General features: G+C 35.9%; 1 protein-coding gene across 7 annotated transcripts; it reads right to left on the bottom strand.

The window, feature by feature from the left end:
- Positions 1-1,829: 1,829 nt before the first annotated feature.
- LOC104613307 (lipid phosphate phosphatase 2-like) lies at positions 1,830-14,493 on the bottom strand. Of its 7 annotated transcripts, none has more exons than XM_010281077.3 (11): positions 14,119-14,493; positions 13,913-13,988; positions 13,733-13,839; positions 10,480-10,701; positions 10,284-10,371; positions 10,081-10,133; positions 9,851-9,941; positions 9,270-9,458; positions 9,104-9,163; positions 2,570-2,774; positions 1,830-2,104 (listed from the first exon to the last, which is right to left on the bottom strand). In XM_010281077.3, the coding sequence occupies exons 3-11, from the start codon at positions 13,808-13,810 to the stop codon at positions 2,050-2,052; spliced, it is 1,041 nt and encodes a 346-aa protein (XP_010279379.2). In that variant the 5' UTR covers positions 13,811-13,839; positions 13,913-13,988; positions 14,119-14,493; the 3' UTR covers positions 1,830-2,049. The 7 variants fall into 7 exon arrangements, with proteins under 7 accessions (XP_010279379.2, XP_088759722.1, XP_088759721.1 ...); XM_088903596.1 differs by having other exon boundaries at positions 1,837-2,104; positions 10,081-10,190; positions 13,733-13,830; positions 14,119-14,487; XM_088903594.1 differs by having other exon boundaries at positions 1,838-2,104; positions 10,081-10,190; positions 14,119-14,486.
- Between the last annotated feature and the right edge of the window lie 519 nt (positions 14,494-15,012).

Genomic DNA, 15,012 nt, shown 5'->3' with positions numbered 1-15,012 from the left:
CAGAGTTTTCATATACAAGGTCAAATGCGACTCTAAATACATCCTCACAACTAACAACTAACAAGGCTGTGATTCTTGTCTAACTCCAACCTTTTAGTCCAATATGCCAGCCCAACTTGGAGTTGGAGGTCTGGTTCAGGCTGACTGGCTGATCACAATCCAAATTGCAGGTTTGTCCCCTATGTCTTCCTCAGTTGATTTCTTGTAGCATGTTCATCACTTCAAGTTGCAAAGAAGTGACTTCCAAGTACAGATTTAAGGCCCGTTTGATTTGCGGGAATGGGTAATTCCGATTCCAACTGTTTGGTTGAGCGGAATTGAAATCCATTCCCATTCTTCCTGGAATAACATTCCCCCATATGAGGGAATGGTCATTCCCTGCCCCTCCTTTGGGAATGGAATCCCATTCTTGCTTATTCCAATTCCCATTTTCCTTCCTGTCTAAATCAAATAGACTATGGAAATAGACCATTCCAATTCCGATTTCAAAGGATTTTGATTCTGATTCCGATTCCGATTCTGGCTGTGAACCAAACAGACCCTAAGAAGTATTTGGTAGTTGCTTTAATTTCCTACCACGGATCTTCGTGGGAAGGGCTGTCTAACTCGCAAGTTGCCTTAGCTATTTGGTTGGTTATACATGTCCTAAGCATGCTACTCCTCTAATAGGCAATCTCTTCCAGCTGGTTTAAGCATCCTTCAGCTTCAGCTTCTTTAAGAATAAGAAGGATGCAACATCATACCCTAAACCCTGGTACTGTTTTCTATGTGAGTCTATGACATGGTTTCGTTGTGCTCTGGTGGTTGTGGTTTATTATGGCATTTCAAATTACCAAAAAAGATTACAAAAGAAAACTTTCCTTGAACCCTCTTTCTCAATTTGACAGGAAGCATGGCTTTGTATAGTTGGTAAGAAAATGCCAGTTTATAAAAACAAAAGATAAATCATCTACTGCAGGTATCAAGTAATGGGAAAAGAGATCAAGTTTCAGTTAAACAATGCAATTTCCCAAATAAATTTCAAGTGTTCAGACAAGTAACTAGTAAGATAACCATCTAATGTCTTAGAAATTTTGCTTTTCTGAGTCAATATTTTCTAACCATTCCAATGCCATAAATGAAAAGGAGAATTCTCCTTTTTTCACGGGTCCCTTCTCTGACGAACCAAACAAATCCAAAAGAAACTGAGCCATGTTTAATGTCAGTGAACAACATTAACACATGAATAGACAATGTTCCTGATAGTGATACTGACATTCCAATAATACTATTCAACAATTTGCCCAAAATTCTGTGCTTCCATTCTATTTTTGTTTGTGTCAAGTCAATTCCTAATTTCTTTCATTTATTCTCTTTATCCTGATTACCACAAAGAAAGAGGTACAATGATGGCACACATTAAGGCTCAGTTTGGAAGGAATACAAATGCAAATATGTAGACTGCAAAACCTTGTATTTTATATTATTTTGTACATATTTGTACTGTACATATTTGCATTTGTACTCTTTCCAAACTGAGCCAACTTGCAAATTTGAAATGCCTATTATTCTCTAGAATAGCTATTTCTTTTGTTTGGTTAATGGATTATAAAAAAGGTATTCACATCAGATCTGAATAACAACGACATTTTCCAAACTATCAGCCTACCCATACTGCAAGCATTGCATGGACTCCCCCCAATGGGATTATCTTGTCTCAGAGACATCTTTGATGATGAGTTCTTAATGTTCAAACCTATCTGTTCTTTTCTTACCCTTGTTTGAGATAAACTAGTATCTGTCATGCACTGCTAATTCACCTTTCCCTGTATAAAAACCTCCAGATGACAAAAGATGGTAGTCTACATTTATTTACCATTTAACATGGCATATGAATGGCAAAACACAAGATCCCACTTTTTAGCAACACATTTTCTTTGCACAAGTACCTAGATCCACATTTTCTCAGCTGGCCATCCATATCAATCAATATGCAGTGAATTCTGATTCCTGTGCCCATATCCATGCAACACTTCAGTATGCTTCTTCATACAGCCACAATCATCATCTTTAGACATTCAGGAGTGGCAGCATCATCTCTTCCCGACCTCTGTGTTTCTTAGAGCTTAATAATACATTAACTATCATATTAACATTGACAATGAAGGTAAATGATAATTGAAACTGGAGCATGACCACTTGAAACCAAACCAGGCACCAGAACTGAAAAAAGTTTGTTTTTATTTACAAGGGAAAACAGAAACATGTTTTGCGAAACCAACATTTACTTCTAAAAACTCAGAGAGAAAATTGCCAGTCTCCCATATTGGTACCTCTGATTTTATGCAGAAGTTTTTGCTGATTTGAATGGCATTACAAGTTATATCCTGATTCACACGAATAAATTTTTATCTGATTTGGTGATGCATGCTAAATACATCTAGAATTAATTATTAAGCATGCCTTTTTCTCTGAAGAGAGGAGCAACTAAAAAAGGGAATTTGTGTCAATACATTTACATGAGACTAGTATAGTTACAGCACATCAAGAAGGAGGTGCAGATAAACAAATTACAAGATGTACAAATTACCTCCTCCCAGATTCCAGTTCATCTAATGTCATGCTAGAATCATTTGGCCTAGATAATCCCATAAACTCAGTATTGTTCTGTTCAACTTGTTGGTTCACAGTCTCTACCCTCACAGCATGCACATTTAATGTGTTCACTGCATTGGTTGGTTGTTCACAGCCATTTAATTCTTCCAATGTCCTTAAGTATGCATAAGGCCTACAACCTGCAGGAGAAAAGGTTAAGAGGCTAACTAATTGAACCAAATCTTGGATTATTTTAGAACATCAGTAAACATATAAAATAATAGGCAAATTAATCCAGTATCTGAGTACTCATTACTCATCATCTTGGCTTCAACTATCTTTATACCAATTCCTTAATAAATAAATGTATTGTGTGCCAAAGGGTTATGGACATTCCCTAATAGAAAAGATCAATTTCTGTGACCATGAATTAGTTGCATATTGAGTTGTTCTCTAATTGGACAAAATAAGCAGTTTTATCAGCAAACATAAAAGCAGTGCTGTCAATGGGGTGATAGAATGGCTGACCAAAAACTAACTGTATTTGCTGCGAAGGATTTGACTAGTTGACTATATGTAATAAATGAAATAAAATAATTCAATCTCAAATATATGCTAATAAAGATTGTAAATCATGGGTTGAGGATTTGTTAAATTCTGAAAGGGGCCCAGCCCGATGCCTAGGCCTGATGAAGTGGCAATTCTTCAGACTGGTTAGCTACATTTCACAGCATTTAATAAACATACCAGTTTTGCAAACACAAAAAAGAAGGCTATTTATTGTTCAGAGGGAAAATATACTTGCCTGTTTGATGTGACCCCTTTATTTATGTAAATTTTTCAAACATACAAAGCAAATCAGAAAACCTACAAAAGCTCTTCCATTCTTCCCTTTTATTTTGCCTCATTTCTATTTTACATTCTCTCATCTAATCAATTGCCATCACAAATACTTGACAGAAAATGGCGTTTTCAAATAATTATATATAAACACATACAAGTAAAAAAAAATTAGAAAACAAATTGGTACTCAACCAGTTGTTGCTTAGTGGTCCTATGTGATTGAATCCTAGACAACGACTGACTGTTTAATGATGCAAGCAATATGGACCTTAACTGATGACCAGTTGACACACCAACAAAACCACCTCAAAACTAATGGGTCTAGTCATTGTATACCTCTTTAAACATGTTGATGATCCAAGCCAAATTCAACAACAGTTGTTAGCACTTGGCAATGTTAGAAAGGCACCATAAGAAAATAAATATCCAATTAGATGCAAAACTTGAAAATAGTTATTTTATTAAATACATTTTTGAATTATTTATGCCCCTTAATATTTATTTTATGACCATGTCCATATGCTGTAATTTCTAGAGATTTACATGCCTGATATATGTGGGAACATGAATACATGGCTGCAACCCATGCCAAGTAGCTAAGATGACAGCGGAAAATATCAATGCTCATCATAAGATCGGGCAAATACTCAATTATAACTGCAGGTTCAAGTTTGAGCTCTTTCAAAAGAAAGTGAGAAAACTACACTCCTTTTCAGAACTCACAAGAAAATCAATGACATCATTTTCCTCCTCTAGGTAGCATACTTATTTTTCTTTAGTGGGTGGAGGGGGGCTGAGATATAGAAATGCAGGTAAAGGACAGAATCTCCACACAAGAGAAATAAAGGCCCAGTTTGGCAATGTTCCCACCTGTTCCTGTTCTTTTAGAAATTCCTGTTCCAGAACAAGAATTTTATTTCTTGCTCTTCAGGAGTAACAAATACATTTGGAAAATTGTTCTTCAAGAACGAATTTTTGTTCTACAGGAACAGAAATAGTTTTTGGATAATGAAACTATTTTTTAACATCGGTTTTGCAAATCCACCAACATTCATAACCAAAGTGCCATTCTACTAGTCATTGTTACACTACCCATTTACCAAACCATGCAAAATAAACGGAAATCAAACTATATCCTAGGCCATCCTATTGAATCAGCTATTTGATTTGCAATTTCTCGTTGAAGTTCTACCATTTCCAGCACATTTTCTGCATTCACTTCATTATTGACCGCTGATGTCCATCATCTGGATCTTCTTCCACCTCAAGATTATCATTCCCATATTCATTAGAAAGATCATCATCAATCTTATCTCTCTTAATTTCATCTCAGACAAAATTGTGAATCACACATGCATGATGCAGCTACCACTATCTTGCACTGTGTTCTCAAAGAAAATGATGGCATGAGTTTTAAGATTAGAAATCTTGCTTTCAGCACACCAAAACACCGCTCTATACAGTTACACAAGCTTGAATGTCTGTAGTTAAACTCCTCTCTCGCACTCTTGGACGTCTTTGTCTTCGAAAGTCGGACAAGTGGTATCTCAGATGGCAGTAAAAACGATTAGAGATTGTTTAAACTCCACTAAGATTTGCAGCGGCAAGTTGGAGTTCACTATCGAACAAAAATGTTTGGTAGGGCTTCTTTCTATCATTTAGTGTGAAATACCCAAAATACCCCTTCTCTCATGTGGGAGTCGTTAACACGTGTTCGTTAATAGGGGTTAACGTTGTGGGAACCGCACATTCCTTGGGAACATGTTCTTTGGGAGCGTCGATTTTTTCACTCCCAAAGAATGCGTTCTTTGGGTGTTGCTCTCACATGGGAACACCTTTTTTTTTTGTTTTTCTTGTACCAAACACGTTTTTGCTCTGTGAGAACACTAGGAACGTGCAAAACGTTCTCGCAGAACGTTGCCAAACAGAGCAAAAGTTTTCAGATCAAGAACATAGATATATTTAGTTGACTCACTTTGTTAGGATTAGAAAAAATGGTGAAGTGGGATGACAACTATAAGAATGGCAATGGGGTGGGAACCCTATTCCCTAGCACTAACTCCGACTTTGAAACAAATCTCCATCCATGATCCCCGATGGAGATGGGTTCCCATTGGGGACTTGAATCCCCAAAGTTTTTAAATTAAAATTACTTTTAAAAAATAGATTTACTTAATATAAGAGATTTTTTTTTAAATATAATATAAATAATATTATATATGTATATATTTAATATATACATATATGTTTAATATAAGTTGGGTTGGGGTGGGGCAGGGAATTCACTTCCCATCCCGGTCCCTGTCCCTGTCCCAGATCAGGTATCACCATCAATCCCCATCCCCACCAAGGCAATGGGGGGGGGGGGAGGGGAGGGGTCGAGGAATCTGGGTACCTGATAGGGACGGGTGAAATTGCCATCCCTAGGCAACTATTAATTGAAGAAAGTCATACATGTAATTAGAAAATCAACTTATGCATACAAACAATCTTAGGAAAAGACAACTTAAAATGATCAAATAACACAGGAACTAGTGAGGACATACTATCATGGAAAACTAAATGCTGGAAATAAAAATCTGGAAGACTGGAACTGCTTGGGCTTCTTAAGTGCATACACTATAAGTTTGTCTCATGTTTAGATGGCCTAAAAATGAAACTTTTGAAACAACAAAACTAACAAGACTCATCTAAGTAGAACAATTTATGATCAAATTTATGCAGATAATAGTAATAATACGTAATGGAAAGACCAAGAGTATCTAATTTGTAACATCTATGCAGCTAGAGATCTGTGAACAAGTCATGGTCAAATATGTGGATCCAAATGAGTATGAATATTAGAAAGACACAATACAATAAAAATGCCAAAGGATAAACATAGTAATATCCTTGCTGTTATTTTCATTTAATATCATGTATTTTGCTTAACTTTCCTATTTTAAAACATATCATTATTTTAGAAAAATGAGGAATAACGAAAATTTGGTAATAAAAGTAGCTTTTGTTTCTTCCCAAGCACAAAACAGGTGCCTCTTTTATTGACAAACACACTCAAAAAGCATCCAATGCTGAACAATGACCCATTTTACACTTGACTGACTTTTCTTTGAAAATTCAACTAATACTTCACATCTAGACAAACAGTAAGGCCTTGTTTACTTGTAGTGAAACTTCATTTCTAATGCACTGGTGCAACAGTATGGGAATGCAAATGAGTTGAGTGAAAATTCTGGTTTACTTTCATTTAGGTCCTACTTGTTTCATTTTTTTTCAATGTAGAGAAAATAAAGTAAAATCTGAAGCGAAAGTAAACCAGAATTTACAGTCTTGTTGTTTATACTCCCATGCATTTGTACTAGTGCAAATGGAATTGCACCAAAAACAAATGGAACCTAAAAGGTTAGAGAGCATTCACATGAGTATCAATGTCTTCATTTTCCTAAATTAAGAAAGTTAGCTATTAGAAATTCCTTAAAAGTTCCTATACTTTGAGTTCACATAACTTCTAATTAACATTGTTCTACAGTAAGGAACACCTCTAGCCATTTGAATTCATGGTATGAACACTTTCGTCGTCGTTCATGTGGAATAATGTGTAGGACCCACATATGTGGTAATTCCTCTTTAATGGTGATTGTAGTTCTGTATTACTATGAACTCATACCACATAACTTGCAATTATTGTTAGTGTATGCCCTTAGCTCCAATTAGATTGATGTACATAAAACATTATTAGTGAATGAATAAAGTACATAATTGTTTCATGTTCTAATTGGTATGTTTTATGTGAAATACTCCTTAGGTTGGACACTTATGAGACTCGTGTTAGTTTAGAATGTTCTCAACCATTGGATAGACTTGGGGAGTTTATCCTAACAAGGTTGACAATGGTGTGCTGCCGAACTGGTGGAGCAGCTTGTCTCAACTGCTAGGGTTAGACCCCAAGCACATCTAGTGGGTGTTTAAAAGAAAATTGAACCCAAACCAATTTCCAGTTATGCCCTAGACCTTGGAGATAGATGGGAAAATTTGGAAAGTTGCACTTAACCCCGTACTTGATGTGCCAACCAGTGAGATCCATCAAGGGTCAAATACCTGGGCATGCTGGAACAGTTTGGGAAATTACTTGAGTGGGTGATCATAGTGATTTGATCACCCCATTGTCAGACAAAGTGAATATCAAGCTTTACACTTTCTGATGGAAACCTAAATTGCCGGTAGTGGATTTTAACTATGTTTGAAATCTGCAAAATGTATCTATATGTTATATTACTATTTTATGAAAAAGGTTTGCAAAATGTTTTAATCCCAGGATCCATCCGAGCAGAGAGTGTGACACTATGTTTTGCAGTCAGGGAAAATGTCCTTCCTTGTGGGTAGTGTTCTGATGATTATGGGTTGAGAGGTTAGGTGTAAGAGACCATTACAGGGCTAATTACCTGATGAGATTTACCATACATAAGTCTATTATCCTTGGGTCTTCATAGAGTGGCTGAATTCAATGATCATTTAGGTGTAAATGTTGGGCTCAAACTAAGCCCAAGTTGATTGGGTCAGGGGTTCACTATCTCAAGCAGTGAATTTGGCCTAACCTCTTCCAGAAGTAGGGCTGAACCTATATGGACTTGTGAGAGACTTTTATGGGTCCCACACCATACAATATTTAGGCCCAAAGTGGTCATGCAACACCTTAGGACATGAACCATTAGAGAAAATGGGCATAAGGCCCATTACTAATAAGTTGTCATGTGACTTGGGTTGAAAATGGGCATGGATTTGGATATGGAACATTATCCTCTTAAGAGGATAACTCTTATCAATTAAAGATAGAGTCTTGATCCAAATTTGATTTGGATAAACTCCTAATTAGATTAGGAGAGTGTTCTATATAAAGGAGAAATGGGGGAGAGTCCAATTCAGCTAATTCTCTCCACTCTCTTGTTCTCTCATCTTCTCCCTTGCTTCCCAGAAACCCTAATTCGATCCAGCATTGTTAGGGACTGATTTCTATCAGCCCTCGATTGTGTTTTTGCAAGAAAAACATCAGGGCATATCAGGTTCACAAAGCCAATTCGATCCAAGCAAGTTGGAGAACAATTTTTGCTGAAACAGTGTTATTGAATCAACTTTGCATACACACTATGCCATCTTTAGTTTGAGGCCGATTTTGGGACTGATATTGGGTGTGAACTACCACTCTGGGAGTTGCGTTTTTGTGGTCTCCGTATCAGGTGTGATCAGTTTTAATTTTGGCTTCAAATCTGGTCCAGTTCAATGCAAGATCGATTCCGAAATTTCAGATTTCAAAATCATCGGGAAACCGGTTATGGGGTTGGGTTAGAAAATTTTTGAAAATTCAACCTGGTTTGGCCATGTCAAATCTGATTTCTAACCCTTCCAAGAATTATAACCAGCATTTATCACAAAAAGTTACACATGAGAAATCTTTGGGTCATAAACTAATATCGTGGCCTGAATGCACATTTATGGTTTTTAAGAAGATAGTATAGATATATATTGGCTGTTTATATTGGCTCTAGAGAAGATGGGAATATGATCAAATCTGCATAACATAAATGAGTGAATTCATGATAGTAAGTAGCTCTATGGACTGAAGACAGATAAATAAGTAGTTATCCAGAAAGATTATGTTGATTAATGTAGAAAAGTTCAAAAATGTTACCATCAGTATGATATGGGGGTGGGAAGAACTGCAAATAGCAAAACGTTGCCACTGAGAGGCCTACAGAGATTTAGCAAACAAAAGTGATGAGGTAAGCACAAAAATACATTAGCAAGCAGCTTTAGATACACTTTGATGACAAACCATACTATTACAAAGTACAAACCTAGGATGCCTCCAGCAAAAACATCCTGCCAATGGTGCCAATAGTCATCGACTCGAGAAATGCCAACAAGAGAAGCCGCAAGCAGAGGAAGAAAAAGTATGCATAGTTTTGCCACATGGCCCCTACGGTCAAATGCTTTTATCTTGCCTGATAAGTACAATGACAAAAAACCAAGACCTGCAAAAGACCCTGAAAGGGAATTTGAAATCTTTGAAACTTGTATCTTTACAAATTGGAGGTGGAGAGACTATAGATGAATACTGCACAAGGAGCTGTTTGAGACAATAACTAAAAAATAATGTGAAAATGAGAAACAACAACAACTACTAATATTTGCATTTTTTTTCTGATTTAGAAGCCTATATTAGTTGTGATCAGTATATGATAAGAGATTAATTGTTGATAAAATCATGTGTATATCTGAATAAAGAAAACATCAGTTTGAAGGGTTAAAGATACTCTGTATATTCTAATTAAAAAGCATCCATTTATCAGTAAATATGTAATCTTTTTCCAATGTCAACTTAAACTAGAAAGCCACATGGCTAAAGCAGTACAGGTCCATGAAGTTTGATGCTTACATGAAGTATGACCACTAGGAAAGCTCTTATGCCCTTCCTTTATAACACTGGCTTTTCCATGACAAATTACATTTCCCAATTCATTGTAGACCTAAGAAAATTAAATATTAGGAAATGCTCTTATCACGTACTCAAAGTGTGAGCTAAAATAAAACTTACTGCCAAAACACATACACACAAAAGATTAACAATGCCAAGTATAAGAGAATTTGTAGTTTAGAGAAGCATACATCCTTTCCATCAGGAAAACAACGCCAGAAGAAGTCTGGTCGAGGCCGACCAACTGCATTTTTTATTGCATCCGTGATAACCCCAGTTATCAACACGGAGAATAATAGCCCTGCTCTTGCAGAGTTTGCATCACCAAATTGACTATTATAAATGGTTACACTAAGAAAGGTATTATTAATAATGAAGATGAGAAAAATGGTACCTAATATGCTATTGTGCAGATCATAAACATCTCTCCTATGAAAATAGAAGGTAGTAAATATGGCAATGGGCAACAACACTGCATACATCTGGTCATCGAGGAAAGAATGGATATAGGAAATTGTCAGAATGGATATAGGGAACTGTATATCAATTCATACTATATTTACTATACTAAAGAATACAGATAAACTTACAGGAACAGCCCAAACAGGAACTGTATTGTCTTTCAGTGGATATTTGAGATCATCCATCATATCCTTCCCCACAAAGCGGTAAAATGGATGAATGACGTACAGAGTGATCTCTATCACTACAAGAAGCAACAAAATAATCCAGTCATGCCTGTGGAACTTTGCAACTTCGTATCCATGGGATTGTACAGTATGGGCACCAAGCTGGATCTCCCTCACTCTCTCCTGTTAGAACACAGTATCATGCCAAACAGGTCTCTATGAGAAGGAGAAAAGTTCTGCTAGGATATATGTGGTGACCAGTGGATAAAGAATAACTCAGATATTATATAAGGGAAATAAAGGAGAAATAGAAGGGTTTCAAATCTGAAATATAAAAGAAAATGGAAAAATGAAAAGAGGGTGCATGTCAGTATAACTTATTCAAATTCTTAACCCATAATCAAAGCTCTCTACCAGAGAATTTAAAAAGTGCATATTTATAAAGTCTAGGAAGACAGATGCCCAACTCCTTTTCCTATTTCAAATAAGACTCAAAGAAAATAGGAATTATAAACTCAATCCTATACCCATTGATAACCTGCTAATAAAATGGTCATAACTTTCTTAATCACATTGGATTCTCAAGATCTTGTTGGCCTCTTGGATAGGTAACTTAAAACCTTTCAAAAGACGCTGAAACCAAGAAAAGAGACAAAGTTTTGGCTCCTGAAAAACAACCTTAAAGAAATAATTCCAATTTAAGATCCAAGAGAATTTTGTGGACTGCACAAGTGACCAGACAGCCATTAGATACTTCCTTCAACTTCTAGACACTCTAAAAGCCAGTCAAACTGAATAGTACCTACCACAAATAAAATTAAAAAATCTCTAAAATATAGAAATTATTAAAAAATTACAAAATTACCTCTCTACAACCCCAAACATTGTAGTTCAATAACTTTACACTAATCATCTTATTTCCACATTTTAGGTGTCCTTTAAAGACCGTCTAGGATGGTGGGGCACATAAGAGACTTGTGAGCCCCACACATGGAATACCAAAATTTTCACAGGGAAGCTCCAAGCCACAAATCAGTTTCTTTTCTTATCAAGACCTAACAGAATCCTTGAAGCCAAGTTTAACAATGCTTTTTCCTAAATATGACATCCATTTGAAAGAGAACGCTACTACTAGGGGTTATGATAGACCGTTGTTTTAGATTTTTCTATTTTCAAATACAATTTGAGTATTTGACCAAGATTGTACATTTCAAATGTTAACACAGGGCAATTATTTTAACTTATTGAGTTCTCACAAAATCAATTTAAAGTCTTGCCATTGAACTCATGGGTCTGGTTGAACCAGTAACACCATCTGAATTCTGTAATTAGTTGGGTTCAGCTGTGATTCCTGTTTTTCTTTCCTAGTTTACTTGTAAGATTCAAGGAGGGACTTCAGCTTGCGCCTCTCCCTGGGATGTTGTATGAATTCACTCTAAATCAGCTTCTGAATTAATAAAAAAAAACTGAATTCTGTAATTCCAATCTCATGTTTGTTGGTTTGTTAATAAATTCCATTGCAACATAATGGAACTGAATTTGATATCCTGAGAAGGTCTACATTTTTTAATTTTTCAAAGAAATTTAAGTCTCATATGTGACAGAGTAGGGTCACTATGGTTAGATTAAGTTTGTGACTTATTCAAAAAACAGAGTTCTGTTGGTATTGTTGAATAAGGCTACTAGAGAGATGATGACAAAATATATAAGAGTAAATTAGGGGTGCTATATCCTAGTGGGGTGACTAAGAGAAATAAGCAAGATGGCTTTCTGATTGTGCATAGTTTTCAAAACACTAGACTTCTGTATGGATTTGATTTGAGGGACGAATTTCTTCTTATGCTAGTAAAGATTTCAGATCTGAACATGAACTAACAAGAAGCCACTAGGTTGTGAAAGATGAATTCTATGACCAAGAAATCATAAAACTCAAACTACTTAAAAGAAACTCTTTTAATTCATCATTCAATCCTAGTTATAAATTCATGTAACGGATACATAAGCTCTCTGCTTGTAGCCATAGCTTCTTAGGATTAATAAATAAGTAACTAATTTATTATCTACGAGATTGAAACCAGGGATTTGTCTGAAATCTGAATATTTAACAGCTAAACTAAAATGAATCAAGGATTGGTCTTCATAACAAGTAATTTCTGAAATCAACTAGCTATTATGTTTCATCAGAAGGTTGTATGGCTGTTCAGCTTCCAGCAGATTCTTATGTTTATTGCAAATTAATTTAATGGAATCCATGATCTGGTTTCAGCTTCTTTCAGTTTCTCCAGGACTTTAGCTCAGTACATATCTCTAAGTCAAGCTGCACCAAGTTAAAGCCCAAGTATTGTTGTTCTCTAATTTATTTGCTGACAGAGTTACAATGGATCATCCGGTCAAATTAATGCTTAGTCCCTTAGATTAGACCTATAAGTCCACCACCTCTTTTGGTTTAAGCTTGACAGTATCAGCAATCATTCCTCTAACAACTTTCTAAGGCTTCTCGAAGACATAAATATATGTCACACGACCATAAATAGCTCCTTGTAATCGGAACCATTGTCATCCTCCAGATAATAACCCCAGAAACAACAGCGTATGCCACACATTTTGGGTTAAAACAAGGTGATAAATGCCTTTTAAGTTACTGTAACCAAACCCTTAGAATCATATTTTTGTTTGGGATGAACTCTGTTTCCATGTAAAAGGGATAGAAACCGAAGTTTTCTCAATAAAGAGGCAGAAATATAACGGAAATAATACATATTGAGAATTCAACATGTTCTTTATAGATCCTTAACCGTTCTCAACTCCTTTCATTTCATAAAAATCACTTATAAACGACACGGATACTTCCTAAATCTGCATGGCTAAATATCCAGAAGGCACAAGCAAAACAAATAAGACTGTGAGTGCCAAACTTCATGTTGTACAAAATTTTCAAGTAGTTCTAAAAGACCAACTATATCAAAGTCCAAAGTCAAGAGCAGGGAAGGGGCATAGCGTCCCAACATCGACGGACACTCAGATTCTCATAGGTCAAGAACTTGTCATTTGCCATCTGTACATGTACACCAAACAAGACAAATCCATAAATTCCAACAAAGAAGCGGAGTTGCAGACACAGACAATATTTTATTCCTCCCATATCAAGCAACATCACCACACAAACCATACATATATTATAAACCTACTGGTTAAGAGCAAGGATCCAACCAACCTGGCGGGTGCCACTGGGATTCTTAAAGAAAGAAAGAGAAACTATGTTCCTCCAAGTCCAGGACATCGTCATGAGCATAAACGAACAAAATTACTGACCTGAAAACACTGTTAGCACTCTCAGAAGTCAGAGGCAATAAAGATAAGCCTGCCAAAGAAAAGAAAGTCAAACACTACATACCTATAGAAAACAGAAGCAAAAGATAATGGAGGAAAGCGAACTAATAATTTAGCACCAACCAATCAAGATGCAAATCCTATCCAGGACAAATGCGACTTAGGAAGTAGTAAAATCGATGAAAGCGATGATATGAGAGAATAAAAAAAAAACACAGTAAATAAGATGAATGACAGAAGGAAAAGCAAGCAAGTTGTTGTGTGGGTTACTTGAAAATTCCTGATCAGGAACTGCAAGACTTTAACTGTCGGCCTCGGACCCAAGATTTATACAGAGAGGGAGGAGAGGTTGGATTGGAGGAATGGCGGGTTGAACAGTAGGAGTTACCACGTTGGATGTTGGAATTCGATGATTGGCGCTGCGACGGTTTTGTTTTGCGTCTCGGATCACCGTTAACTTTCATATCAAGGATGGCTCTGTGGTCCTCTCCTTCATTTAGCAGGCTATCTTTACGGGGTGGTTGATTGTGGCTGCTGACATCGATAACCGCTTGATTAAAACTGGTGCATAAGGAAAAAAAAAAAGTTTCGGAGAAATACGGACAGGCACAATGCAGATTTCACATTCAAAATGTCTAATCTCTACCCTATCGATTATACACAGTCAAAACTCGACAGCTTATGACGGAAAGTACACCCGTAAGTCTCTTAAACCTTAATTGATCAAAAGTACCTTCATTTTTTATAAAGAAAACAAATTAATGGAAAATCATTTCATTAGCATAGAAAAAAGTTTTCGTTTGACATGAATATCTCTCTTCAATTATCCACTCCTTTTTCCAACAAATCAAGAAAAACCAAAATGAATCCATAAATTTATATTTATCATAAGCAAACTTTTACTATTTCATTAATATTGAATTCAGTCACAAATCTGCAAGGATGTATTGGAGCAACCAAGTGGACTTGAACATTGTATTTTGAAAATTAATCAAATAATAAATCGTTCAAATAAATAGATAAATGTAGTTTGAAAATTTAAAAATTTTTAAATAATTGAATAAAAATACATTTGAAAATTGACATGACTCTAAGGGAGAAAGGTATTATCACAAAGTGAAAGTTTAGGGGGTTTTGTGGAAAATGAAAGTTGAGGCGGTATTT

The sequence above is a fragment of the Nelumbo nucifera genome, chromosome 4 (genome assembly GCF_055504915.1).
Source record: "Nelumbo nucifera cultivar China Antique chromosome 4, China Antique-T2T, whole genome shotgun sequence".
Lineage (NCBI taxonomy): Eukaryota > Viridiplantae > Streptophyta > Magnoliopsida > Proteales > Nelumbonaceae > Nelumbo > Nelumbo nucifera.
This window is presented reverse-complemented; position numbering and strand designations above follow the sequence as displayed.